The 26,779-nt window shown below is 47.1% G+C and overlaps 10 protein-coding genes across 10 annotated transcripts; 6 read left to right on the top strand and 4 right to left on the bottom strand.

Moving 5' to 3' along the window:
• Positions 1-50: 50 nt before the first annotated feature.
• On the bottom strand, positions 51-895 carry EDB93DRAFT_1242830 (uncharacterized protein; the record flags this gene model as incomplete). Its single annotated transcript, XM_041452070.1, has 3 exons — positions 51-493; positions 542-768; positions 816-895. 3 exons carry the CDS (start codon positions 893-895, stop codon positions 51-53), a joined length of 750 nt encoding a protein of 249 aa, XP_041303201.1.
• Positions 896-4,016: 3,121 nt separating this feature from the next.
• Positions 4,017-6,359, bottom strand: EDB93DRAFT_1093255 (autophagy-related protein 13-domain-containing protein; the record flags this gene model as incomplete). Its single annotated transcript, XM_041446499.1, has 5 exons — positions 4,017-4,526; positions 4,659-5,060; positions 5,109-5,665; positions 5,725-6,187; positions 6,237-6,359. The coding sequence occupies 5 exons, from the start codon at positions 6,357-6,359 to the stop codon at positions 4,017-4,019; spliced, it is 2,055 nt and encodes a 684-aa protein (XP_041303200.1).
• A 981-nt stretch (positions 6,360-7,340) lies between these two features.
• On the bottom strand, positions 7,341-9,778 carry EDB93DRAFT_881751 (glycoside hydrolase family 18 protein). The gene is made up of 16 exons (XM_041457798.1): positions 9,726-9,778; positions 9,452-9,675; positions 9,395-9,402; positions 9,254-9,335; positions 9,118-9,201; positions 8,826-9,070; positions 8,685-8,774; positions 8,618-8,634; positions 8,487-8,567; positions 8,401-8,441; positions 8,327-8,346; positions 8,088-8,275; positions 7,793-8,034; positions 7,712-7,740; positions 7,602-7,651; positions 7,341-7,538 (listed from the first exon to the last, which is right to left on the bottom strand). The coding sequence occupies exons 2-16, from the start codon at positions 9,542-9,544 to the stop codon at positions 7,498-7,500; spliced, it is 1,311 nt and encodes a 436-aa protein (XP_041303199.1). The 5' UTR covers positions 9,545-9,675; positions 9,726-9,778; the 3' UTR covers positions 7,341-7,497.
• Positions 9,779-11,324: 1,546 nt separating this feature from the next.
• Positions 11,325-12,294, top strand: EDB93DRAFT_1254831 (uncharacterized protein; the record flags this gene model as incomplete). Its single annotated transcript, XM_041453691.1, has 5 exons — positions 11,325-11,336; positions 11,384-11,441; positions 11,504-11,653; positions 11,719-11,933; positions 11,986-12,294. 5 exons carry the CDS (start codon positions 11,325-11,327, stop codon positions 12,292-12,294), a joined length of 744 nt encoding a protein of 247 aa, XP_041303198.1.
• Positions 12,295-12,333: 39 nt separating this feature from the next.
• Positions 12,334-13,138, top strand: EDB93DRAFT_881678 (RNA dependent RNA polymerase-domain-containing protein). The gene is made up of 3 exons (XM_041457797.1): positions 12,334-12,807; positions 12,859-12,949; positions 13,004-13,138. The coding sequence occupies exons 1-3, from the start codon at positions 12,397-12,399 to the stop codon at positions 13,048-13,050; spliced, it is 549 nt and encodes a 182-aa protein (XP_041303197.1). The 5' UTR covers positions 12,334-12,396; the 3' UTR covers positions 13,051-13,138.
• An 87-nt stretch (positions 13,139-13,225) lies between these two features.
• Positions 13,226-13,707, top strand: EDB93DRAFT_1254830 (uncharacterized protein; the record flags this gene model as incomplete). Its single annotated transcript, XM_041453690.1, has 3 exons — positions 13,226-13,378; positions 13,429-13,461; positions 13,516-13,707. 3 exons carry the CDS (start codon positions 13,226-13,228, stop codon positions 13,705-13,707), a joined length of 378 nt encoding a protein of 125 aa, XP_041303196.1.
• A 4,071-nt stretch (positions 13,708-17,778) lies between these two features.
• On the bottom strand, positions 17,779-19,442 carry EDB93DRAFT_1339933 (uncharacterized protein; the record flags this gene model as incomplete). Its single annotated transcript, XM_041455436.1, has 9 exons — positions 17,779-17,965; positions 18,007-18,108; positions 18,324-18,415; positions 18,601-18,689; positions 18,731-18,773; positions 18,800-19,056; positions 19,122-19,268; positions 19,326-19,383; positions 19,431-19,442. 9 exons carry the CDS (start codon positions 19,440-19,442, stop codon positions 17,779-17,781), a joined length of 987 nt encoding a protein of 328 aa, XP_041303195.1.
• A 752-nt stretch (positions 19,443-20,194) lies between these two features.
• EDB93DRAFT_1107558 (uncharacterized protein) lies at positions 20,195-21,773 on the top strand (the record flags this gene model as incomplete). Its single annotated transcript, XM_041447738.1, is given in 8 exon segments — positions 20,195-20,213; positions 20,233-20,255; positions 20,295-20,524; positions 20,712-21,035; positions 21,163-21,276; positions 21,341-21,544; positions 21,602-21,626; positions 21,696-21,773. 8 exon segments carry the CDS (start codon positions 20,195-20,197, stop codon positions 21,771-21,773), a joined length of 1,017 nt encoding a protein of 338 aa, XP_041303194.1.
• Positions 21,774-22,136: 363 nt separating this feature from the next.
• Positions 22,137-22,962, top strand: EDB93DRAFT_1254827 (uncharacterized protein; the record flags this gene model as incomplete). Its single annotated transcript, XM_041453689.1, has 2 exons — positions 22,137-22,731; positions 22,787-22,962. 2 exons carry the CDS (start codon positions 22,137-22,139, stop codon positions 22,960-22,962), a joined length of 771 nt encoding a protein of 256 aa, XP_041303193.1.
• A 1,591-nt stretch (positions 22,963-24,553) lies between these two features.
• On the top strand, positions 24,554-26,420 carry EDB93DRAFT_880987 (glycoside hydrolase family 18 protein). Its single transcript, XM_041457796.1, has 12 exons — positions 24,554-24,801; positions 24,854-24,861; positions 24,916-24,997; positions 25,053-25,136; positions 25,188-25,432; positions 25,481-25,570; positions 25,625-25,641; positions 25,702-25,782; positions 25,837-25,877; positions 25,932-25,951; positions 26,001-26,185; positions 26,238-26,420. Exons 1-12 carry the CDS (start codon positions 24,703-24,705, stop codon positions 26,354-26,356), a joined length of 1,071 nt encoding a protein of 356 aa, XP_041303192.1. The 5' UTR covers positions 24,554-24,702; the 3' UTR covers positions 26,357-26,420.
• The last annotated feature ends 359 nt before the right edge of the window (positions 26,421-26,779 follow it).

The following is a 26,779-nucleotide window of genomic DNA, read 5'->3' as shown; positions in this document are numbered from 1 at the left end:
GTATAGAAAGGACGGCGATTTCACTGCGCGGCGCCCGTCATAGCAATCAATTAAAATACATCCATACAGCCCTTGCACCTTTCCCATAGTTTACCCCACCGCCCTCCGTTCCACTGCCGAATCCTCACCCAGCCATCATGCGGTGCCACTTTCTCTATCCAAATGAGTACAGAAACGATAGCGAAGTCAGCATAGGTGAGTTCATGGCCCATAGCAACTACCCCGTCACCGTCAGTGCCCGAATTCTTGTCAAGAATATTGGCCAGAAAATCAAACTGCTCTTGAACTGCCCTCCAAGCCTGCTCTCTCTCCGGAGAGACGGAAAGATAACTTGGCGTCGTCCCGCTGAGAAAATGACTCTGGCTGCGCTCGGGCAAACGTTGGTGACTAAGAGGTACCATGATAGGGAGCAGTGGCTTCGCGAATATTTCTTGGATATAGTGCACAAACAACGCCTGCAGTGCACGAGATCCCTCTGGAAATACTTGACGCGCTGCAAATTGTTCAGATGTATGAATCACAGATAGAAAGGTGAACTAGCCTGGGTATGTGATCTCCAGATACTCTGCAATGTGATTTGCATTTGAAAGTACTATAGGAGCCTGCGACGACCGGATGGGATCCACAATGACTGGGAGAGAGAAGACAGGCCGGCCATCGTTTTTGACGGACGTTGGTGGGGCCCCAATGCTATGGAGGGTTTCCTCGACGTCTGGAAATTCCACCCAAGTAGTATGGTAGGGGAGTCGTTTAAAATTGAGTATCAAGCTGGAAAATATATTAGCGCACATATTTATTGAAGCGAAATGCCTTACCGTACCCGCCAGATATTGGGGGCCCAAGGTTGCGGAATATTGGATGGTACATCGTAAAGTATAATCATCGGCTGAGACATCGTGTGTTTGTATGGGTAGGTTTGATAGCCTCTAATAGTGCTTGCGGCGACTTATTAAGGGGGAAACACAGGCGCGCTATCTTCGTCTTGCATGACTTCACCCCTTCTGTCGGTGTTTGATATCCGTTACGTGTAGCCATATGTCTCATTTGAGTTCATGCGTCTTTCTTGCCTCTTGCGTGTATAACATGGGTCAACCATTGAATCACCGACCTTGTTTTTAAGTCATGAAAACCAACAATGACGTAGTAACTCACGAAATCTTCTATGAGTACGGAAACTTAAAACGACCCTCGCACACCGATTTGGGTATGTCACGAGTCATGAAGGCTTCCAACTATGTGCAACCTGTACTAGAAATCAGAAAGAATACGTGAAATAGCCAATTATCCACTTCACTTGCTGTGTTCGTAAATTGTGTTTCGTCTAGTTCTGCACCTTGTGCGAAGAGATTGCCGAATTTAGGTGACTCACTGGAGGCGTTAGTGGCCATCAGCACTGCAATGTGTATCGCCTCAAAAGAGATGGAGTGACTTGAAACTGCTATAATAACACGGCAGAGCTCTACGTCCGACTTACAGCCTCATCGCAAGAGAAAATTCGCGATCATCTATGGAGAACACGCCGTAGTCTAAGATTTACAAATTAGCTCTTATCTTCAACAACACCGAGAGAAAAATGACACTGCGCATAATAGAGAAGATCAAGGCATTTGAGTAAAAGCCGACGCCGACAAGGGTCCTAGTCCTGGACCCTTGACTGGCCATCAGGGCAATCACTAAGCGACAAACTTTGGATGACCGGTCACCAATCAAGACGAATGTGTTATGATAACCGGTACCGAATTCTCCTGCCAGCCATACCTCATCAAGACTTCGGACTTGAAAGATCTTTTGGTGACGTACAGCTCTTGCATGAAATAGCACCGTGATCAAGACCCGTTGACCCTGCGTGGTTAGAGGGCAACGGAAACTCGTCTCTTTCAAATCGCCGACGCACATGTCCAACGACCCGTTGCACAAGAAACAGGCTTGTTCTCGCTGTACAAAATCTGCTCACGACCCTAACAGGGGCTACAACGTGGAAGTTCGCTCCGCAATCTGACCGGCATCAGCAGTAGCCAAGGCGCGACAAATATGTATTTGAGATAGCATGATGTTCATGCCGAAGATGAGTTCCTTGATGCTAATCAAGCTCTCTTGTATGTTGATGAGTACGTCTATCACCGGTGTGGAACCATACAATAGGACCTGGCGCACCAACTTGCTTCAAGTTGTGGATTGGCACTTGAATTTTTCGTTTCAACAAGAGCATTAATGACCTGACTCGCCGATAATAGCAAATTTCCAGGAAGGTAATAGCTTTTTCAGAGAGTACGGTAGGTTTTCAAGATTGAAAGACCTTCACTATACAATGGCAACAAGCCTCAAGCTTTTCTGGATGAGATTGTACTAGCCCGAAAATTTCTCGGCTGAAGGTTTGGCCCATGCTCGGTGGACGTCCACGGCCATTCAAACGAATCTGCAGAGCATCTGGTCCTGAGTAAAGAGTCAAATCATCAGGAACGAACATTTCAAGTTGTTGGCAAGAACAACGAACTTGGAACTTCCAAGGGCTTCTATCAAAGATTTGCTCATCAGCCCACCCTATATAAGTATGGGTCGATCCTGAAGTGTTCAGCAGAGGCATAGCATCTTCACTTCAGCGCTGAGGCTGGTATTGCCAGTGAGTCGTTGTCAAATAGTACTTGTGCCACTAGTAAGATCGACAATAACCGGAGAAACTCGGGCATCGGGTTGATGGAGGCTCGCGGAGTCCGTCACTCCGTGTGAATCAGAAGTTCATTATGCACATTGCACAGGGCCACCACTACGAATGGCGAGGATCTAGCAGATATGACTTCAATGAGCGCGCACTCGTTCGAATCGTAAATTCCGGTCGTTTGCAGAGGACGTCGGTCGTGGTAGCAAGAAGGTGCGCGATACGACTCGAGCTCACACTAACATGTTGATTTTTCTACATAGTATGGTGCTGTGCTGCATTGCGGCACAATTTTGTCTACGGCAACGCTATGACATGAATCATTATAACAAAGCATCCGGTGAGTATTAATATCCATGCTTTGACAATCATACTAGCCGGGTCGTATGACTCATGTCAATGCAGCTGTTATGCAGCAGACATGATGAAACAGCGAGCCCGTCGACGAAATTGGGGCGTTGTTAAGTCATTGTTACATCTAGGAAGTACCTCCAGTTAACTGCAATTCCCTGGAGGTTTTGCATCAAAGCTTATTCGCTTTATATGCTACTGACTCATCTCACCAATTACAACGTTCCATCAACTTTATATTTTGCCAATTCTAACTCAAACAAGCAACCTCTCACGCCATTCCACTGATCATCTACAATTTCCCGGCTACGCTTAGCCCGGAGTGTGCTTGATTGGATTATTTTGGGATGTGATACCCGGCTACGTACATGGTAAGATTGGGTGGGCGAAGGCAGGCGATTGTGAAAATGATCCATGCGACTTTTCATCATTCGTACGCCACTAGCTTGAATTCTATTTTTCTATGCTCTACTCAAGCACATTCAAGTTGGGTTCAGAAGACCTAGAATCGCACCAACTATTCTGGTCTCGCTTGGTGCCACGCAGAGGTGGCGTGCGCAAGGGACAAGAAGAACGGAATTTCTGGGACCAATTCCATGCCATCATCGAATGCAAGGATGAATATTTCGTTGAAGCGGCCCAAACCTGGACAGCAAGATGATTTACACTTACCATCCAGACCGTAGTAGGTCCGAAAATTTGATATGTATTGAACACCTACTACTACGTACATATACTCATGAACATATCATTTGTGGACCCAATCAACCTTGCGTATAGAACTTATGCATATGATAAAGACGAGAGTTCGGGTATGCATGACGATAGATAATAGAGCAAATGGCTATAAAATGCGTGAAAATAATATAACAACGAGGACGGTGCCATGAAAATCAGCAGACTCGCCCACTAACCTGATTCTGACCTTGCGCCTTGCAGAAGACAGAAAAACTAACCCCCATTACCACCATTCCACCAAGTCAGTCATATGATCAGGAGAGCACATGCATCAACGGGGACCTTGTCCTTGTGCCTGAGGCTCCTCATCGAGCTCCAACTTCCCCATCACTTCTGCAGACCCGCCACTCGAAGCGACGTCGTCGGCGCTCATGCTGCGTAAGTCGCCAAGTCTCGGTCTTGAAATTTCCCGCCAGATCTCCGCGGGTCGCACACCTCTGTTCTCTCCTTCACCACGTCCACTGGCACTTGAAATAGGGCTTCCGCCCGCTGAATCTCCACCCATACTCCCTCTTCTCCGGCCACCACCAAGTCCCTCCAAGCTCGCAAGGAATGTCTCGTTCATATGGCGTAAACGTTCGTCAACTTCTTCTTCTCGTGTCAACATCGGACCCGCGGAACCCATGGAATCCGATTTGGTATGTGAAGGTGCAGCGGGTGGGCCATGTATAGACGCAGGAGAAGGTTGACGTTGAGCGTTAAGTGGCTTCCGCGTATCAATATCTTTGACAAAGATGGATATCTCATCGTCATCAGTGGGTACACCAAGGAAGGAGGTACTCTGCATAAGAACGTTATCAGTACTATATCCCATTCTATAAATAACAAATAATGAAAATGAAGGAACGTGCGATACAATGCAATGTCGGTGAGGTCGGAATGCAACGTGAAGGATAATGTATAATAAGGCAACGAGGTCGCTCACCTCTGCTCGTTCCCCACTTCCTGTACTTCCAACGCTCCCCCCACCTCCGGCTGCAGCGTAGCGATGACCAAAACTGCTGGAATAACGCTTCCTCGTTGGAATCTTCGGAGATGTATCCTCGCCTTCTGACCGGCCTCCGATGCTACTTGGTGATTGCCTGCCAAATCCAATCGAAGAGTGTGGAACAACGCGAGAGGAGTTAGGTGACGGTGGTACCGGGCGAGAAGGCAGTGATGGATTGCCTGCGGCGAGTGGCGACGGCTGACGCAGAGAAGGGGAAGGTGAGTGGAGGGATGGAGAGCCTGATGACAGTGTGGATGTCTTGAATGGATGGACCGGGTTAATGCCTGGTCTTCGAATCGGAAGTGGCCCTGGGGCAGAGGGAAGGTCCTGAAGACACGTCAGTCACCAATGAATAAATCGGACAATGACGCTGACAGCACTACTACTCTTTCCTCCCATACTCTCCAATCTGATGCGTGCAGCAGCGGAAACACCCGAAAAAGGTCCTGTATCTTCCTTGGACCAAGCTGTACTCGAATCTTGACGCGAGGACGCGATCGAGAGGGCAGATGTTGATCCTGCATTGATACCGGCACCGGTTGAAGTACGACTCATGGGGAAAGCGCCCAAGCGAGGACTCTGACCGACTGGCATGGAGTTTGTACGCGAGTGAGTATTTGGGGCAGGGAGAACAAAACGATCTGCGATCGAGGACGGCGGCGACTTTGGAAGAGATGAACGCAATGGTAGACTACCTGGAAGGGCTGTCAAGGAATCACGCTGCTGATTCTTTGCAAGGGTAGGGGTGAACTCCGGTCCTTCATCTAGAGAGAGGAAGCGAGAGGAGAGGAGAGACTCAAGTTCGTCGAGCTGGAAGTTCGGAGAAGAGAGGTAGGTGATGGCAAGGGAAAGTGTACCTGAAGGGTGTGGAATGGCAGGGAAGAGATGTGTCTGATGCTGTAGTGGTGGTGCATTGGGTGCAGGGGGTGTGTCTTAATTGGACGGAGATGAAGTTAAATGAAGCCACGAGGTTGAAGATAACGTGACTTACCGAAATCGAGGATGTCAGTCACGCTAACGCCATCGTCGAGGCCCTTGACGCGCAAATGGATACTTAGGTTGCCGTTCCGGTATGCATTACTCGTGCGCCTCCTAAGCTTCTTGTAAAGCTTCCAGGAGGGAAGGATACGAAGTAAACTGTAGATACTCCGGAAAAGAGGTATTCCGTGCTTGTAAATGGTGGATGGTGCCACACTGTCGGAGTCACTGTCGCCACGAGGTTCTGGAACAAAGTTAAGCAACCAATTCTCGAGTACGATGTGCCTGTGCGCTGGGTCGACACGAGAGCGAGAGGAGTCATGTGCAAGGTGAACCAAGACTTGATTAGTGATAAGATCCGGGACGGAGAGTAGGACCTGAAGTTCGAACGGGGGTGGCGCAGGTGTAGTAGATACTGCTTTGTATCTACGCAGATGATCTCTGAAGAGGTCAGAGTCCGGGGTTTCAAGGTTGAACTGGAAAGAGGTTAGCTCAAGTCTATAGCCATTCGAAGGAGTTACGCACCCATTTATCGACCTTTGATTGAGACTTTAGCTCAGAAGTGGCCCTAGCACTTGAGACGACGAGACAAAGCTTTGTGTAGAATCTGTGTGCTATTTGGTCGGCCTTCTGTATGTCATTGGACATTGTAAAGGGAAATGGTATTTGACTCGAACAGACTAGTATGAAATGCAGGTAGTAGAAAGAAATTAGAAAAGAAACAACATTAGGGTTACAAGTCTAGAAGTAAGGATCAATCAAAGTCGTGGTCAGAAATGGGATGGAGCGAAGGCGTGTTCAGCACGCAGTATGAGTCCAACTACCGCAGGGGTAATGAGACAGCAACCGTAGTAAGCTGGGAAACCAAGAAAGCTTTCCTTTTTAGTGAACCTTCAATTTAGACTAAGATTACATAAGCTCCGCAAAGTCATATTCTTAACACCGTCAAGGTACCCTGACTCGATGATGTGACGTGGAAATCTCACCTAGACACGCAATTCACAGGTCATCAGTACCACGAACATCGGTTTGACTTTTGTGCAGGCCTGTCATTTTCACATCAAACCGGAGTATTGCCGCCGCATCACAATTCAGGCTAAGTCAAATCACATTCGACCCGACTGGAGTCTGGGCTTTCCATATTTCAATTTCCAAGCTTCAACTTCGGCAACAATGACTGCACATATCAGATGTGACTAGTCACTCCTTGACCCAGATGAGTGGTCCTCGCGTTTAAACCCCATTTGCAGCTGAATCATCTCAATCATGATTCATCTGACCTTACGCGCCTGTCCTGTCCGTAAGCCACAGCCCACATGTATCAAAATGGGTCGCGAAGAGAAAATGAGACCGTAGAGTACAGTCATGCCGTTTTGCGTCGAGGTGTGAGGCAATGGCGTGTTCAGCACACAGCAGTTTGGCGCTTGGCGCTAATTTGTCAGACACATGCATGAAAACTCGTGAATCTGATGCAATTCATCTTATGTGCACGTTTCGAATTTATATACAAGTATGGAACTCTATAATGCCCTTTGCAGTGCTGACCCTGAGGCCTGGGAACGAAGCAATGCATACCATGCATATACTGTTTCTGGCGTATGGCTTCAATGATTTTTCCGGCGTTCGGGTAAGATAAAGGGTGCTTGCAAAACATATCGTAAGATACATGAAAGGGGAGGGGAAATACTACATTAACGTTATACAAAGGAAAATATTGGCTGGACTAGAGCAGTCTAGCAATGGCAACAACCTCTACATCTAGCAAAAGCACGGAGAGGCAGCATGATTATACACATACGCCATCATTTGTCCAGTCACCCGCAGCGCCTATAGATCATCCCAAATAGTATAAGTAAAATTGGCAGGGTCACACAAGAAGCTTTCACTTACCGCCCGGAACATCACTCTCCGACCACCATTTCGCAGTCCAGAGGTCCCCGCTGTTATAATGTGATACATTAGGTTCCGATCCACGAGCGCAAGTCAGCCTGCACACGCACCCATATGTGACTTCGTCGCCTCCAACATACTAAGCAGAGTAATTAGACTCCTAAGATTACGCAATATGTAATCGAACTCACAGCAACACCAGTTTGCCATGCTGCTACACCACTGCAGGAAACAGTCCCAGATGTTGTTGTGGGAGAAGGACTTGAGGTTGTGCTGGTGCTCATTGTGGTAGTCAGGGAAATCGTGGTCGTGCTCATCTGCGTGGTCGTCTGCGTGGTCGTCTGCGTGGTGGTGGTCGTGGTGGTGGTCGGCGGAGGGGCAGACGTCCCACCTAACAATGCATTCTTCACAGAGATGTCGTATCTACCATTTGCTGTAGAGAAAACTCAGTCACAAGTGTAAAAAGACAGTATATAGCCACTTTACCGTACGCCTGAGATGCGTCCCACAGCATGACGCCTCCGAAAGATGAATATTCGGCCATTGTTTGCTGGATGATTGGGGTAAACGTTGATGGACTGACATATCCAGATCCAGCTGCACTGGATGATGCTGGGGCACCAATGTAGACTTTGACATTTGGATTGGGGGATACCGTCTGTGCCCAGGTGTTCCTGTACTTTGGTTAGGCCAAAAACATTTGGTCAGTCAAACGAGATTATTACCATGTTGCAAAGTCCCAAGCCTACGGTTCGCATTGTAAGTCGATCATAACAATTGGCCTATAGAATGCGCTTACATTCGGGTTGTTGTAATTTGTCAATCCGCAGTAGTTGTTATCTAAAAGCGGTCAAGACCCAGACACAAGCTGAAAATATCACTCACAAAACTGGACATATACAGCGTCAAATCCAAACTCGTCCAGAGTAGTGCCAATGTAGGCATCAGGGTAAGGACATTGAGGCGCTGATCACAGTATCAGTAACGGTCGTCGTATGAAGTATCAGGAAACGAACCCGCAGTGATGTAGTACCTGTAAAAAGGCTATTAGAAAGCAAATCAAAAGCCCGCGGAACGACGTACGGTTTACTGCCACCGTCCATCAAGGTACGAAGGGCAGACAAGAAAGATACAAATCCAGTCTGAGAGCCACCTTCGATGTCCATATCGATGCTAAATTTAGAGTCAAATCGCACATTTCTCAAGAGGTTGGTGCATTTTTACCCATCCAAAACAGCGGACCCGAAAGGACGGATGCTGCTCGAACCTTCCAGGAAAAGATCCCAGACTGTCTGTGCATATGCTGCTGCTTCGGTGTCATTTGCAAAGCCAACAGAACCTGATGCTCCACCCAACGAGATCGTGACGATTTTTCCTGCAGCTTGACAAGTCTCGATACTTGATGCGAGGAATGAGCAATTGAGGAGGTTCGTCCCTGGAAAAAGAGAGTTACTGCCTGTGTTACAAGTCTGCAACCGGGTTAGATAAGTCCGGACAATCAGAAACGAGAACTTGCGTTTGCAAGGTTGATGGATGGGAGATTCTCTGTCGAGTAGAACTCGTCTAGAAAGGCTATTGGGAAGGTGTCGATTATGGCATCCTGCGATTAAATATGAGGCAAATGTTCCACCATGATATGAGATCGGGCCAACATTGCAATAGTAAGAGATGGGCTGCTGCCATTGTGCAGTATTGTCTGGATTGACGGCTCCATATGAGTTCTGACCCCAGTACCTGCAACCCATAGATCGTTGGTAACGGAGAATTGCGTCTTATCCTCGTGGTCCACTCACACAGCCAGCTAGTGAAAGATGTCAGTCACGCATCAGGAAAGAGGAAGGCCAGCTGACATTCTGGTTCGATGACATGTCAAACGCCGCGATAGTGCGGGTAACAAAAAAGAGAAACTGCACATATTTCAGGCTGAATTTGGAGAACATCATGGTGATCTTCGTTGCAGTAGAACAGTGACAGGATGGGGAACAATAGCTGACGACATATTATTTTCTAGCATCACTGTCTCTTTATGCAACACGGAATGCGGATACGATGGCAGATAGAAGTCTCAACGAACCTGATACGGAAAGGGTCATGCTTCATGGTAGTTTGACTGCAACAATGTGCCTGCGATATCGGCGATGAACAACGCAGTTGAATGATTCGGGGCAGCTGGGGCTTGCTCATACAGGAGTTGAGTCGCATGTCGATTGGATGAAAATGGAGTTCTGCTTAACCATCCATGTAACACAATCAAGAATGACTGGAGCCATGTTGTAGCCAACTGAGGGCCATCTGCTGAATTTTCGTTACCTCTGTAACATCCAAAAATATACCATCTGGCTTGACGCGCCTTTTGCTATGGCACTGGAAGAGTATCTTTCACGGTACTTAGTTGGGGGCAGCATTTCCCCTAAGAATACACGAGGCAAGGGCGACGTACCTTAGGGAATCCATAAGGCCCTCTTCGTCACGTCATGACTTAGTATAGATCGAGTCCGCCCACTGGCCGTTAGGGCCCAGTATATCAAGCCTAATAATGTCCATACTGGAAAATGCGAACCAACTGCAAGTCAAACATCTGAAGCACATGGTATGCCGACGAGATACTTCCGACGGCGGACGCATATCAAAAGATCCGATGAGACCTATAATGGAAGTACAAAGGTGATGCGGAAGCACCAACTGCCTGTAACAATCTTCTCGGGCTGCATACTTGGGATGAGCGCCAAGTACTTGATGGAGTCGATGTATATTGGGAGGTCGTGTACAATCGACTGACCACCAGGTACGACTTCTAAATTTGGTCAGCATGATCGCGTGCATGATTCACAGCGCGTGAGCTGGGTGGAAGCTCTTAGCACCTAGATCTACTTATGTAGGTCTGTTCCACAAATTCTCGGCGACAGGACCATAGACGGTATGGTTGAAGATTTAAAGTTTCTAAACCTGTTAGCCCGGGATCAACTTATAGCAGTCCCACCCGAGTCGGATGAGAGTACGAAGCAAATATGAAATAAATAGTACTTGTTTGTCTCGCCAAACAAACTTACACACACCGGTGCTCGATGTTCAACTACACCGGGAGCAATTCACATGTACATGCGTACTCTGAATTCCACTGCTCGCTGTCAGTGTGCGCTTGGTGTGCGCTCTGCGTAGTCGTGTCTTGTCGGCTTATCTTCATGTCTATAATTCACCTGCGTGTCTTCGAGCTCCACGTACGTGCGATCCCTCTAATATGATTTGCCAAACGATTAAAAGACCAAGATCACAATTTTCGAAGATGAGTGCAAGTGAAAATTACACTTCGGACCGCTATTTGAAAGGGAGCCGAAGCCAAGAGCGCTTTGTTAAAACCTTGGACGGAGTCTTGTGATTCTTGCTGCCATCATGCTATGTAACCGAGTCTTGGACTGCACTCAGACTACCTATCCGCGTTCAGCCAGGAAATTGAAGGAACACTCCTAGAAGACTCCGTTCGCGACGCACTCGTGGTGTAGTGGAAGCTTTGCTGATGAGCCAATACAAGCCTTGCGGCACCCCCGAGCCTAACTTGATTGGCACCCAATTGTATACCTTTGGTCACGGTTGGTAGCCATTCAAGTAGGGGTCCGGCCTCGCAATTGGAAAGAGTTGATCAAGACCCTGGTTCGACTTCCAACATCACTACTTGTTCTACAATTCCTTCGAGTTTTTTCCAGCATTTTGAATCACGAATAAAAAATGACTGTCACAGTGAGTGCGTTCGCTCAGCGTGCGTCAAGATCATCATGGCCTCCTAGGTATATGAATCGTCAGACGAGGAAGAATACTCATTCAAGACGCGAGTAGAAGCATCAGGTACGCGTTCAAGTTGGCAACCCATGTCAACGCGAATTCATTTGATTGTTGCAACTGTCTAGACAATTCCCAGTCTTCAACTCAGCCATTAGCAAAAGTCCCAAAAGAGAACCTTTCCATTCCGCAGGGGATAACGCCTCGATCGTCTAGGGTGGATGCGCCTTTACGAAGACGCGTGTTGCGTGACGAGGAAATGCACGGGATTGCCAAAGGTACAGTTTTGAGTTTGCTCAAATGAATATATCATTCACACCCTCACAGTGAATCAAATGCGTAGGCGATCTCTCATTACTAATCCGCATTCTATTACTTAGTATCATCCAAACCAATGATAGAGTCGGGCAGCGATTCGAGGTCGGCACCGCCGACCGACCGACCCCCGCTGTTCTCGAGTCGCAGGACCTCGATGTCGTCCGTTGGATCCACGGGCCTGAAGTGTGCGCCAGACTGCTCCTTGCCTCCCCCACCAGCAGTTATACGCAAAGTCTCACCGTGCGCCACAGTTGTAAGGTCTTTCATCCAACGTGTTCTCATAATGATGCAGGTGAATCTGCCACAAGTCGGTAGAAGTCGAGAACGCAGTGTCTTCGAGCTCGGTGTTGAATTAGATACCCGCCACATTGCCCACTGCAAGGAGGCTCAGATAGTGCTTGATCGGCATAAACTTGCATGGGGAACAATTTTCGAACTAGCACGAGGTGTCACTCGTGGCATGTGGACATTCCAAGACATGAAGGAGCATCGTCTACGAAAACTCGAAGGTTCGAATGCTCAATCTGCCTGGAAAGTTGCTACCGTCATGGCAGACAAAGAGCCATCTCGGATAGGAGCACCATCGGAACTTTGGTATTAGCTTCATTCGCCTCACGAATTACAAATTAAATTTGATTTAAAGCTCGAATACGATCGGGAGCAGCTTGCAATTGTCGAAAACAAAGGTCGCGGTTTGGGAACTATGGGACAATGGAAGGGAAAAGACCATTGGTATGGAGGGAAGATCCAGCAAGTTGCTCGGGTCGTGAAAGCCGGGACGGATTTTAAATTCGAACTCGAGAAACCGGAGATTCGGAGATCACACCGATTTGCTCGGTTCTTGGGGTCTCGACGTATCCTTCAAGTTCGTGTGCCAGATAACCTTACCTATGGTAAAGTCGGCTCGGAACTTCGGGAACTCTTAATATCAAGTAAATTCGTATTGTGCGGCCGCGTTTTCGTACCCTTTCATGCTAAGGAAGGGAGCGTGTGCCTGTTTGAAACGAACGAGAACATTGATCGGCAGACGAACGATGGCGACGGCGACATTCACAGACTGACGCTGTACCGGTTTGTGCAGTGGCATAATCCTCAGATGTTGAATTCGATGCAGGTGACTACGTTTCTGTCCGCGTTATCCAGCTCTGACGTGCACCCTGAGCAGTCCATCAGCAAGTGGTCTACACGATGGGCGCTCGGCTTATCAACGTCGGTGCCAACGATTGAATTTCGTTCAGAAAACATATTCTTCATTGGTGACCAACGTACATTTCTTCTAGCTCATAAACAAAGAGATACTGATTTCTCAGGTATTGCTTTAATGTATGAACGAGTGAACAGTTCGAGGTGGAATTGAGTGCCTAATGCAGGGAGATAGACGCCGTATGTATGTAAATGTTGTGTCATAAGCCATACGAGCCCTCGCTTTGTGTTTGTTCGCTGTTATCTCTCGCCGCGATCTCGTTACCACAGTACAGCTTTCATCATAAACCAGATCACCTCTACTCCAGGACGCACACTAGGGTCTCCCAATGGCAACCATCGATGCTCAGGTCCTGAGGGAGATGATTGAACGATTTCGAGTTCTGATCATAGGGAGAGCAAATGCAGGCAAAACGACCATTCTTCAGAAGGTCTGCAACACCACGGATGAACCAGAAATTTACGATACCGAAGGACGTCAGGTACGATCGATATGCCATGCACAGGTCTATCGCTGATCAATTGTGGATAGATCGATGCGGCCGTCGTGAAATCGTCGATTAAGGTGCGTGCATCATTTTCCGTCCCTGCAGGCATGCATGCACTGATGGACAATTAGCGTGGAAATCACGACATCAGAAACGAGATGGTGTTCAAAAGCAATCCCGGTTTCGTCTTTCACGACTCATGCGGTTTCGAAGCGGGTTCTGAAGAAGAATTCTTGAATATGAAAATTTTCATCTCAGAACGGGCAAATGCGACGAAATTGGAGGAGCGAATTCACGCTATTTGGCATGTAATTCCCTTCTGATGTTCGAAAGCTTTTTGACTTCCATCAGGTATTGTATTCCAATGGATGACCATTGTCGAACATTCCAACGGTCAGAGGAGAAATTCTTTTCTGAGTGCGACACTGGGCACAGCGAGTTTTCAGGTCTATTTTCCTATGCTTTGCTCGGACTCAATGATCATTCTGTAGTTCCCGTGGTCGCAGTATTCACCAAATTTGAAGCTTTGCATCCAGTTGCGTTTGGAGAACTGAAGAAGCAACTGAAAGGAGTATCGGGAGAAGAACGGTCAACGATGATCGCTCAGCGAGTTGAAGAATTGTTTACAAAAACAGGTGTCTTGGACCGGTTGTGCGATCCTAAAAACCGCGCGCATTTCAAGTCCCATGTACGCCTGGAGAGTAAGTGAATCAGACTGACTCATTCCACGTCAAAGTTGATATTAGTCACCATCCTAGATATGCACCAACCGAATACGAACTGCAATTCTCTACTGGAACGGACCACTCTAGCATTGGACAACGAAGAATTGCAGTTGTGCCTGGTTTCAACGCAACAGTCCAACCTGGAATTTTGCATCAAGTGTGCTGTCACGTGAGTTGCAGAATCGCAAGTTGCATATTTATGTTCTAACATAATCTAGAACACTTGTTGATCATACACATCAACAATCCAGGTCAATCGAATATGACGTCTCTCAGTATCGCATTGCTAAGTGGTTTCCACATCTGAAAGTAAGACAAAGATTGATTCAATCTGATGACGCCTTGATAATACTGGTCATGAATATTTGGTAAATATCGACGTGCTGAAACTGTAGACAGTCTGATATTTTTCCTTAATTGTAGTTAACCATCGTTAACAGCTGGTAAGCCTGCGGTTTAGGAGGTTCAAATAGTATGAACGCTGATGGTTTGCGCCTGTTCGCCTGTTAATAGTATGTAAGTGCCTTGATAGTTTCTAGTCCTTGACCTGTGCTCATTATCCACATCCCTTGCTGCTGCTCGCCTGTTGACAGAAAGTGAGTGCTTTGATGATTTCTAGTCCTCGACCGATCATTATGATCTCCATCCCTTGCTGTTGCTCACCTGTTGACAGTTGGTAAGTACCTTGACGGTTTCTAGTCCTTGACCGATGCTCATGGTCCCCATTCATTGTTGCTACTCGCCTGTTGACAGGGCGTAAGTGCCTTGATGGTTTCTAGTCCTCAACCGATGCTCATGATCCCCATCCCTTGCTGCTCCTCGCCTGTTGACAGAAAGTGAGTGCCTTGATGGTTTCTAGTCCTTGACCGATCCTCATGATTTTCATCCCTTGCTGCTGCTCACCTGTTGACAGTGGGCAAGTACTTTTATATTTCTAGTCCTCTACCAATCCTCATGATCCCTATCCCTTGCTGCTCTTTGCCTATTGACAGTGGGTGAGTGTTTTGATGGTTTCTAGTCCTTGACCTGTGCTCATGATCCCACCTGTTGACAGAACGTAAGTGCCTCGATGGTTTCTAGTCCTCGACCGATGCTCATGATCTCCATCCCTTGCTGTTGCTCGCCTGTTGACAGAATGTAAGTGTCTTGATGGTTTCTAGTGCTCGACCGATACTAATGATCTCCATCCTTTGCTGCTGCTCACCTGTTGACAGGACGTAAGTGTCTTGATGGTTTCTAGTCCTCGACCGATGTTCATGATCTCCATCTCTTGTTGCTGCTCACCTGTTGACAGGACGTAAGCGTCTTGATGGTTTCTAGTGCTCGACCGATGCTCATGATCTCCATCCCTTGCTGCTGCTTGCCCGACAGAATGTAAGTGCCTTGGTGGTTTCTAGTGCTCGACCGATACTGATGATCTCCATCCCTTGCTGCTGCTCACCCATTGACAGTGGGTAAGTGCCTTGATGGTTCTAGCCCTTGACGTGTGCTCATTATCCGCATCCCTTGCTGCTGCTTGCCTGTTGACAGATAGTGAGTGCCTTGATGGTTTCTAGTCCTTGACCAATGCTCATAAACCACATCCCGTGCTGCTGCTCACCTGTTGACAGAACGTAAGTGCCTTGATGGTTTCTAGCACTCGACCGATGCTCATGGTCCCCATTCCTTGCTGCTGCTCGCACGTTGACAGTTGGTGAGTAGCTTGGTGGTTTCTAGTCCTCGACCGATACTAATGATCCCTATCTCTTGCTACTGCTCGCCTGTTGAAAGAACGTAAGTGCCTTGATGGTTTCTAGTCGTAGTCCGATGCTTATGATCCCCATCCCTTGCTGCTGCTCGCCTGTTGACAGCACGTAAGTGCCTGAATGGTTCCTCATCCTCAACCCATGCTGACAATCGCTGCTGCTCACCTGTTGATAGGATGTAAGTGCCTTGTTTCTTTTCTGCCTGTAATCTATGTGCAGAAGTCTCACAGCTGTTTTTTCGGCAGGTGGTAGGTGTCTTGATTATATATTGTATTGAAATGATACTCAATAGTTTGACTCGTGTTCATAGCCTTATGTGTATGTGAGTATCTTCTATTCTATCACATGAGTCGAATCATGATTGCTCATATAATGCATAGTTCGTTGAGCGCCCCTCCCTAATGACTTATTTGCCATATTCACATATCTTGCATATTTTCTTGCCCCGCGCAGAATGTGAGTCGTTTTACCCTTATAATGTGAAGCATGAAATGTGTTGATCATTTTGACTGGCTCTTTCACTCTGTAGCATGTGAGTCTGTTTTAATCGCTCAAGAATTTTAGCCACAACCCCTTGTTTCCGTCGTGTGTTCGCAGAAAGTGTGTAAATCATGTCCCGTCTGGATCCGATTGTACTTCACTGACAAACAATCTCATTGAATCAGCTTGTACGTCCATGGATGGTATATCTTCACCATTATGTAGTGGTGCTCATCTGGTTCCAACTCTTGACAGTTTGTAAGTTACCCGTGCACACCTGTCATTGTTTACAATCTGATGGTTGATTATTCACACCTGTCACGGCTAACAAATTAGAATGTGCGTCTCTGTTATCAATCAAATGTCAATTTATCGCCTCCTGGTTCTGACATTCCTTTCCCGCAGGATGCAAGTGCTTTTCTCTGTGGGGTTGATTCTGATACCTACACCTTCAACCTGTGGCTAGGACATGATGACGAGAGGTGACATCACCCGCGTCCTTCAGCCTTTGGTAGGCTGGTTTTTCTCCGCATTGATCCTAGGTGCTGTAAGACTGTGCAACAGATTGCGAAGGGATCATTGTTTACTGCTGCTACAAACAGAATCATCCATACTGGCATTGGTAAGTTTCCCAGCGCATGATCTGTTGTAGTTCTCATAACAGGAAGCAGCTACTATTATCGTCCTTGAGTACTCCGCCTTTCTCCCGAACAACTCCAAGTCGGAGACATGGAAGCACGTCGAGTCTGCTGTGGACTACTACATGAAATCTCCGATGGCCATCGCTGTGGAGCAAAGAGCAAAAGAGATTTCTCGTCAAGGCTACGAGAAAGAGGAACTAGGGACGAAGATTCTTGAGTTCATCATTGAAAATCGCATGTGTACGTCCCTCTCCTCGTTGTGAACCGGGTACTTGAAGTTTCACAACTGCCCGCAGCAAAGGACCTGGTAGCAAAGAAGTAGATGATTTTCGAGCCAAGTTTCCCGTTCTTTTATACATTTTTCCCATACTATGCGCTTCCTTTGTGTACGATACTAAGCGCGCCAGTTTCAACTCCGGAGTGGTGCGGACTGTGATGTTTCCTTATTTCCGATGCTCTTTCCCCATGTTATGTACTATACTCGGCACTTCAGCTTCAACTGTATCGGGTATCTCGGACATTCGTTTTTCGCATCTCATCATATCGCGTTCTGTTTTGTACCATACATACTCAGGCTTGTGCTCGTCAAATAATTGCTCTTTATTCTTATTTTCCATCATGAGAATTCGAGAACTGGTATGCTTCAATGCTGAAGTGGACAGAGGTATGACGACTGACAACATTATCGATACTCGTCGGGACAGCACGCCGCCTGCGGGAGTAAGTTATGTCCATAAAACTCTGGGAGACCATAGTAGATTTAGAACATCACCATCCGAGTTGCTCCTAGGGACTGAGGACTACTAAGCCCCAGATGCAATCAATGCGGCGCAATAGTCTTTCAGTCGTGAAATGTTTGTTTTGAATTTGGCGCTTCCCGAGCAACTTGCGGCTTTCGCAGTAGTAAAGTGCGAAATATGAAGGCTGGCAAGGCCCAGAGCCAAATCACGCTTGGTGCAACATTGCTTTCCAGGGAAACAAAAACAAACCCTACAAACGATGTGATACGAGTCGGTGAATCTAGTACTTACGAGCCGTGAGGAATATAATGAATAGAAACTGAGAAACTTGGAATGGGATACCGCATTAGAGTAAGTAACACATTTGAAACTTGCCTCGCTGACGTATACATCCTTTCATAGAATTTATACGGGCAAGTCAGGCAACTAAGTTTGCATGAGCAAGTAAAGAGGAACGCGAGGACTCCATCTGAAGGTCTGGTTGCATAATTCACACTAGAAGGATTGACGGCGTCGTGAAAACACAGCATTTGTGGCCAAAAGTAATCCGCACCGAATGATGACGTAGCGCTGCATGAGCAGTACTACGAACAGAAGTCCAACCTTACCGCGGAGTCTCAACATCGCTGTTGTCAATTCGTTCGTATGCTTGTCCCATCCTTGGTCGATTTCCAGTGGTAGTCCAAGGACGATCAGTGATCTGAGATCAGATACAGACCTCGAAATAACAACTGAGGATTAGAATCAGAAGTGGACTAGCAGGAGGATGTCAAGATTCGGGACGAAGTTCCAGTAAAAAGGGAGTGGTAAGGTGGTCTCATCGTGGTCCGTGAAGGTCGCAGCATGACTCGTCGTATCAATATGATCTAGATCTGAAATACTTACATGTTCCTGCAACCTGCCTGACAGGAACCAGAGCGCTGGGGTCAAGACCGGCCACATGCTAGTATGTGGCAGGGGTGCAAACGGAAGGACTTGTGTAATGTATTACATTGTTACAAGGGCATCGGCTCACCATCATTTGCGACATTACTACTCGGTTTGACTTTGCAATTACACTTCAAGGTCGGTGATATGTACTTACGGCTATGATGCTGTGACAGTCAACTGATGGTAACTTTTTTTGCATTCGACGAAGCCCTCCTCGCACTAACGTGGGAGTCGGGAGTCCTCTTGTCCGTGATCTTTGTGTAGGGCCTGGCGTCAGGTCCTCAGGCCCAGGCCCTCCCAAAAGGCCCTCCCTGAGTTTCTCGGCGGTGCCGACCTGGAATCGCTGCCCGACTCTATCATTGGTTTGGATGATACTAAGTAATAGAATGCGGATTAGTAATGAGAGATCGCCTACGTATTTGATTCACTGTGAGGGTGTGAATGATATATTCATTTGAGCAAACTCAAAACTGTACCTTTGGCAATCCCGTGCATCTCATCACGCAAGACACATTTTCGTAAAGGCGTATCCACCCTAGGCGATCGAGGCGTTATCTCCTGCGGAGTGGAAAGTTTCTCTTTTGGGACTTTTGCTAATGGCTGAGTTGAAGACTGGGAATTGTCTAGACAGTTGCAACAATCAAATGAATTCGCGTTAACGTGGGTTGCCAAACGCGTACCTGATGCTTCTACTCGCGTCTTGAATGAGTATTCTTCCTCGTCTGACGATTCATATACCTAGGAGGCCATGATGATCTTGACGCACGCTGAGCGAACGCACTCACTGTGACAGTCATTTTTTATTCGTGATTCAAAATGCTGGAAAAAACTCGAAGGAATTGTAGAACAAGTAGTGATGTTGGAAGTCGAACCAGGGTCTTGATCAACTCTTTCCAATTGCGAGGCCGGACCCCTACTTGAGTGGCTACCGATTGTGACCAAAGGTATACAATTTGGATGCCAATCAAGTTCAAGGCTCGGGGGTGCCGCAAGGCTTGTATTGGTTCATCAGCAAAGCTTCCACTACACCACGAGTGCATCGCGAACGGAGTCTCCTAGGAGTGTTCCTTCAATTTCCTGGCTGAAGGCGGATAGGTAGTCTGAGTGCAGTCCGAGACTCGGTTACATAGCATGATGAAGACTCCGTCCAAGGCTCAAAGCGCTCTCGGCTTCGGCTCTTCATTGACAAATAGCGGTCCGATGGTCCGGAATATGACTTCTCACGGAAAAGTCTTGAATGCCCTCAATTCAAAATATAGATAAAGCAAAACGATAAAGTTGAAAAAGGTGGGTATATCAAGAACTCATGAATTCACTGATGGGCGAGCATGACAATTTATTTGAATACTACTCATGCATGGACCGACACCAAAAAACGCGCAGCAACATTGCATGACGTGGTAGATGCAAAACAACCACCGAGACGCCTGCTGATATAAAAGGGATCGAGTCTATGCATGCCATACTCGGAGCCCCACAGACAGCATCGTCACCTACTAATACCACATCTTAGTAGAAAGGTTTGGAATCAACTGAAAAAAATCCCGCCATGTATCGAGCTGGATTGTGTTCACGCCTCGATCCTAGGTAGACGGCTAAGGTCGTATAAAGTGAGCGGAACAGTTATTTGAATCTCTGATGGCTCATAGATATCCAACAAGCTCATGCTCGACTACGCCTATGAATGTTTCCCGTGCTTTCCGAGAGACGTGATCACGTTGCGGACGAATCAACTCGATACTTGCGATGGCCACTATGTGGACATCACACCTGAAATATGGGACAAAGTCGTTGATTCGCTTGAAACTGCTCAGGTGACTCGGCGTACATTGCCTGACGGTCAACTGGCGCCAAGTCTGGTTGACAGACAGGACAGCTCGTACGCGCCTCAAACATTCTACAGCTATTTTCAGCACTGAAGCCGAGTCCGCATAACAGGACCGACGACAAATCACCATCAAAGTCGTTTTGCCATTCCACGAGATTCAAAATACTGAAATCTCGAGGGACATGCAGGTAAACAAATTCGTTGCTGATGTCAGTCAGACATTGGGACAATGTCCCAGTTCTTTCATGGCATCATTTGGTGCGATATTGTTGCAAGACGACCGGAGTATCAGATCATATAACATTAGGAATGGTGACACCATCAAACTTCGTGGGATTTCGCTCAGAAAAAAGCCAATTATTTATCTATACTCGCCCTCCGATATCGACGTTTCTGTCAAGCTCTCCCTCATCCCAGAATGGAGCCTCTTTGTCATCTATCCTGTTGTTACCATCGAAGACCATGGACAGCGGTTAGAATGGAATGTCCGCACCCATCAGGATGGGAGTCTGACTGAACACAACTCTGGTTTAGATGTATCGTACTTCTTTTGGGAGGCAAAGTAAGTCCCCAGATGGTACATGATTCACTCTTCTAACTTCGTATCACTCTTTCCAGGGCGCATTTCCCCTTTTGCCAACATCCAAATCGCAACCAGTGCCAGTGGATACATTCAATCCAATATCCAGCAGCCTCAATGATATGGATTCGATTGTCATTCCAGTGGGCAAAGTCGCCGTTTACCTTGATAAATCCCTCAAGGCTCTGGGACTTCACACCGAAGCTAGAACATCATTCATAACGTGCGCACATATACACTACCTCAGGCTTTTAAATCACAAACACGTCACTAAACTGCCGTGGTAGCTACTGGCTGCCATCATTCCTGAAGCATGAATACATTGCCCTCCGATTCGTCCATCAGGTGGCATACGAACGCGCCGCTTCTTTGAGCATTACTCCGCAGCCTGACGTCGTGACTCGCGTGTCCATGTTGTTCAAAGGTATCCGTAAGGAGCACTTGGCCAATTGGGCTAATGCCCAAATGCAAGCAGAGAAAGACGTTGGTTGGTGGGTGGATGTGGTTGGAGTTGATCCTGTCAGAGCTTGTGATGCAACTTTATTCAGGGTGTTGGAATGGGGCGGGACGGAGGTTTTTCGATTGATATTATGCGATATTACTCGATTTATGTCAGTGCTATACCGGCCACATGCTACATAGTACGTGGCAGGGGTGCAAACGGAAGGACTTGTATTACATTGTTACAAGGGCATCGGCTCACCATCATTTGCGACATAACTACTCGCTTTAACTTTGCAATTACACTTCAAGGTCGGTGATATGTACTTACGGCTATGATGCTGTGACAGTCAACTCTTAGTGATGGTAACTTTTTTTGCATTCGACGAAGCCCTCCTCGCACTAACGTGGGAGTCGGAAATCCTCTTGTCCGTGATCTTTGTGTAGCGCCTGGCGTCAGGTCCTCAGGCCCAGGCCCTCCCAAAGGGCCTGACCTGAGTTTCTTCCCAGGTGACGCACCCCTGATCTGTTCTCTATCGTTCGCCGCAAGAAATCAAAGTCCGTACGACGCAGTGTAAATAGTATATATAACATACTGGTCGCCGTCGTTTGCCAAACCAACCAACCACATACTGCTTCACGATGATCCCAAACAAAACTATCTTGGGGACGTCCTATGCACGTTCTCGCAAGTTCAATAGTCGCAACCTTGAACATTACTGGTACCCACTGTGGGCTCAGACATTCTCTGATCTAGTGGCGAACGCGCCAAAATTGATCGTGGCACCTCAATTCCCTATCTGGTTTGTGGATAACCATGGATCTCAACAGTCGCAAGATGATTCGGAAGACGATGGTCCCGAAGACATGGTAGAAATAGCCCAGACAAAGCAGGATGACTCGGGAGCCATAGAAGCCGAGAGTGGGGCGGTGGACTCCTCTGTCCTATCCAAGTTGACCGTTCCTCAAAGGAAAGCCAATCAAGTGGTGGTGGATTTTGCGATCATCCATCTTATGCCGCAGCAGGAGGACGATGGAGAGTGGGAAATAGCCGAGGCGAGCGTTGTGCTTCTTGTGGAAGTGAAGAGGTCTGTGAGCAGGAGTGTGCAAGACGATAATCTGGATGCGAAAGTTTTGGAGCAATTGACAAAAGCCCAAAATGATCTGAAAAAACAAGCAGCGCATCTCTTTCTCAGTGATGAAAACAAGCAATCCATCCAGGTCATTTCTGCCGCAGGTATTTTGTCTCTTGTACATATCTGTAATACGTACCATGAACTTCATATTAACAGGTCCCTATTGGAGCACGACCACAATCAACCGTGCCGACGTTCAATTCACCATGCAAGATCTTTCAGCAGACTTTGAGCCCTTCCAAGAACTCGTTGACAATCCGCTGGATTGGACTGTACCCGTTCGCATCGGCAGTGAAGATTCTGACGCAGGTCTTGACAACATTTTCAACTAGTTCAAAGAGTGATATTGAAAAGTGCCCACCGTAGATGCATGTCACTCTGTTTTAGAAGTAATGCGTACGGTACGGTGCCATGTACTCGAAATCGATATAAAACGCTGCGCTGGTACTTAGTAAAAATACGACAATGATCAATCACCTGCCTGTCTTGGATCGTTCCATGGCGTTGTTCAAGATTGATGATGCAGTTGAAAAACTCGAACCTTGTTCAAATCTAGGTCAAGTTGTCTATGGGCATACAGCGCTTGTCCTAAACAGATATTATGAGAATAGCGGAATATCCATGATGAATCATTCACAGCAAGACTGCGGAATTATATCATCTAGGCAAAACGACTTACCAAATATAATGAGAACTCCATGGATGTCGCTGGACTGGACGAGCAATCCCTCATCTCCCTAAACGCAGTATGCCACACAGGAAGCATCAAACCTCTCTATCCCTCACTAAACTCTCGTGAGACTCCTCAAGGAGGTACAGTTTTCGGTGCTTCGTGTCGATACGGGCATGTGCGCAGAAGATGGGTGAGAATGCGCCCGCTATGTACCAGTGTACTAACATTTCTGGTTCGGGATTTCTGAAGAAGCCGCCGCAATTGGGTGAAGGATAGGAGGAAGGACTTGCACTCAGAAAAAGGCAACCTGTCCACTGTAGCCAAACTGTGTGGTTCAGTACGGTTGGCCAACTTGCACGCCACGATCATACAGTGGTCAGCGTTCCTGAGGATGAGCACATCTTCGTTGTTGGCCCGCTGAGTCTAACGCGTAGCACCATTCCTACTTGAAGCTTTGATAACGTGTATTCGGCGTGCAGCGTACATGAGGTGGGGATCAACAAATGCCTGTAGGGGTCGCGAGCGGTGGCGCACGTGGAACAGTTTAGGGTTTAGGTAAGAAACAAAATGGAAAGAGAACTTGGATCAGGCACAGACCTCTTACATCCGAGTAGTAGCCGTACGACACCTGGCTAGATGACTTGTCACGCTGGCGACTGAAGTACTGGCATTCTGAACTCTTCGCACCCGACGAGCTGCCTGTAAGCCCCCATGTAACTGAACGACATAAGCGACAATCATATGGCGATTTCCTCATCGCATTCGTGCTTCCAGGCACCGAATCTCATCATACTCTCAGTGGAAAGTAGCTATCTATAACCAACTGAAGGCATGCAGAAGTACTAATCTTCTATAGCTAGTTTTCATATAGAACAAGCTTTCGCTATTCACTCAGCGCCTCTAACTGTAGGTTCGACAAGTATGGCCATCCGAGAGCCAGAATTTTTTAAATTGGACTTCTCACGCAACCTCTATCGATCTGCTTGCGTTACAATGCGCTGCGTTAACGACCTGCTGGAAGTTTAGTCTGCTGAAGATCTCGGTGAGCAACCGGCTAGAATTGAATTTATAACACGGCAGAAGTATCTATTGAATATGACTAACATCATCTTCTAGACATGTATCCGAGAAGAACGGAAAGTCGCGTATCTGCAGTTTCGAGTACGCATCGCCTGATGGCACTCAGGCTGATGTCTTGCCAACAGCAACTGTCGTCCCTATTTCATGAGTCGCCCTTCGTGTCGGTTTGGGGAGAAATCGCACCGTTTTCGTAGAGAGAAGCTGGTAAGTTTCGGAGCTGAAAGTAACACGAGGATTCTTGTGGCCAGCATAAAAGCCTGGAATACATCATTGCAGTTCACCATCGAAATTGCATCCTATCATTCGCGTCGTGACAATCATGCTTGTTGCGGATTTTTCATGCCTCACACTATCGTCTCTACTTCTTGGCATTATGACCCATGGAATAGTTGCGTTCAATATGTTATCTAACGACAATGTGAGACGGCGTGTATCTTATCGATCCTTACCATTAATCCTTTTCCCATTAGCTGGCTGTGTGAGCGTTATATGTATATCTACTCGGTCAGATACAAACCTCCAAATGTAACAGCTACTGGGGCCAGAATTCATATGGAGCCACCCATCCCGATAATACTGCTCACTGGCAGAAGACACTTTCATACTACTGCATGGTTAATTTCTTTGTATTTGAAGTTTCGAGTCGCTGTTTGACCCCGAGTCTCTCAGGACAATGTCGTCGATACCTTCCCAATTGCCTTCCTTGTCGATAGTTATGCGGGGGGTAATCTGCCGTCGATTGACTTAGCAAATGTGGGTACTTCATGACCTTCCAGATCATACTGACTCTGATTTGATGTGCAGATCTGCAACTCAGGCAATGCTAACTATTTTCCAGGCACTGACTTACTGAATTGCTCTTTTCTTGCCTCGGACATCGAAATGTGCCAGTCCGCGGGAAAGGCCGTCACCATCTCGCTTGGTGGCGGAACAGGAAATATCCAGTTTCAAAACGACTCTCAGGCCACCGCTTACGCGCAAACAATATGGAATCTTTTCCTGGGTGGAAAGAGCAAGACACGTCCTTTTGGATCTGCGATTCTTGACGGGTCAGTTGGCTTTTGCACATCTTCAGACTTATTCTGAACATAGGACAGAATTGACATGGACATCGAGGGTGGCTCGCAGACAGGTTATATTTCCTTCTTGACTGCGCTTCGGAAACATATGAATCGGGGCAAGAAGAAGTGAGGTTTATTTTTTTTTCTGGTGTGAGCATTGGCCTCATATTGCTTGCGCAGGTATTATATCACTGCTGGTAAGCCGAAACGCCTTCAATTGACAATCGTTTGGTTTCCATATCCGAAATTTGTTCCAGCGCCTCAGTGTCCTTTCCCAGACGAATATATCGGAAACACTCTCGACGCAGTGGGATTCGATGCAGTATATGTCCAGTTCTGTGCGTCTTTTTTCTGACTGCTCCGCTGTTTTTGTGGTTGATAATAACTTACAGACAATAACTATTGCGATCTAAAGCATTACAACAATCGCAATGTAAGTTACGAAGCTTCTATCTAGTACTATTCCTCAATAGGTCGTTGAGCACAGGACTGGAACTTTGCCACTTGGTGTGTACTGACGGGGCCAGTTCGCGTTCTACTTCCTAACCTTTATTAGGGACGATTGGGCAAACAACGTCTCGCCCAATCGTGACATTAAGGTTTATATTGGTGCTCCCGCGTCATCCGCTGCAGGGTCTGGCTATGTCAACTCGAAAACAATTACGTCAATAATTCAGCAAACTCAATCCAATTACTCTTCCTTTGGAGGGGTTATGTTATGGGATGTATCAGACGCATACGGTGCGTCGAACCTCCCTTGTCTTCATAAGCTTCCATAATTTCACTGCCTCAGCCAATCATCGCTATGATAAAGCAGTCAAACAAGCTTTAACATCAGATGAGGATCTGCTCAACAAACGAATCCGCGATCAACACCTATCAGAAACGCGCGATATCACTCAAGAGGACTGACAGTTATTTGTGCTTGACGCATACCTCAGTGATTTCCCCCCATCGCCAGGGGTACCAATGTCGTATCGGAAATTGTTGAATATAAGTAGTAAATCTCTCCCTGGCTATGCTCTCAAAGGCGAATATTCTCAGGTATCTGCAGTCCTCATAGATAAGCGATGTCGAAATTGAGGATCACGATTCATATATGATACGATACCTACACAAATAAAGTAAATCTGTGTGCGTAATAAACACTGCAGTACTGGTACTGGTAACTGAATCCTCGTTGCCTCCGTCCGAATCGATATGGATATCTTCACCTCTGGCATGGAAGTTTGCATCGACCGTTCATGACCTTCAATGTATGCGATTGCCATATATTTCTCCTCGGAAAGGTCCAAAATCTCACCGAGGGATCTTACAAAAGCATGACTGTCAGCT

Source organism: Suillus bovinus, assembly GCF_016758785.1.
Source record: "Suillus bovinus strain UH-Sbo-P2 chromosome Unknown EDB93scaffold_80, whole genome shotgun sequence".
NCBI lineage: Eukaryota > Fungi > Basidiomycota > Agaricomycetes > Boletales > Suillaceae > Suillus > Suillus bovinus.
Note: the sequence above shows the minus strand (reverse complement) of the source record. Positions and strands in the feature narration are given on the sequence as shown.

Coding starts and splice junctions, on each gene's coding strand:
- EDB93DRAFT_881751 (XM_041457798.1), bottom strand. CDS start 9,544: ATGATGTTCTCCAAATTCAGCCTGAAATATGTGCAGTTTCTCTTTTTT. Junction 8,775..8,825: donor GGGTCCGCTGTTTTGGATGG/GTAAAAATGCAC, acceptor CTCTAAATTTAG/CATCGATATGGACATCGAAG. Junction 7,652..7,711: donor GGCGACGAAGTCACATATGG/GTGCGTGTGCAG, acceptor ACATTATAACAG/CGGGGACCTCTGGACTGCGA.
- EDB93DRAFT_881678 (XM_041457797.1), top strand. CDS start 12,397: ATGGGACAATGGAAGGGAAAAGACCATTGGTATGGAGGGAAGATCCAG. Junction 12,808..12,858: donor AGATGTTGAATTCGATGCAG/GTGACTACGTTT, acceptor CACCCTGAGCAG/TCCATCAGCAAGTGGTCTAC. Junction 12,950..13,003: donor AGAAAACATATTCTTCATTG/GTGACCAACGTA, acceptor CTGATTTCTCAG/GTATTGCTTTAATGTATGAA.
- EDB93DRAFT_880987 (XM_041457796.1), top strand. CDS start 24,703: ATGCTTGTTGCGGATTTTTCATGCCTCACACTATCGTCTCTACTTCTT. Junction 24,998..25,052: donor CACTTTCATACTACTGCATG/GTTAATTTCTTT, acceptor CGAGTCTCTCAG/GACAATGTCGTCGATACCTT. Junction 25,433..25,480: donor GGATCTGCGATTCTTGACGG/GTCAGTTGGCTT, acceptor AACATAGGACAG/AATTGACATGGACATCGAGG.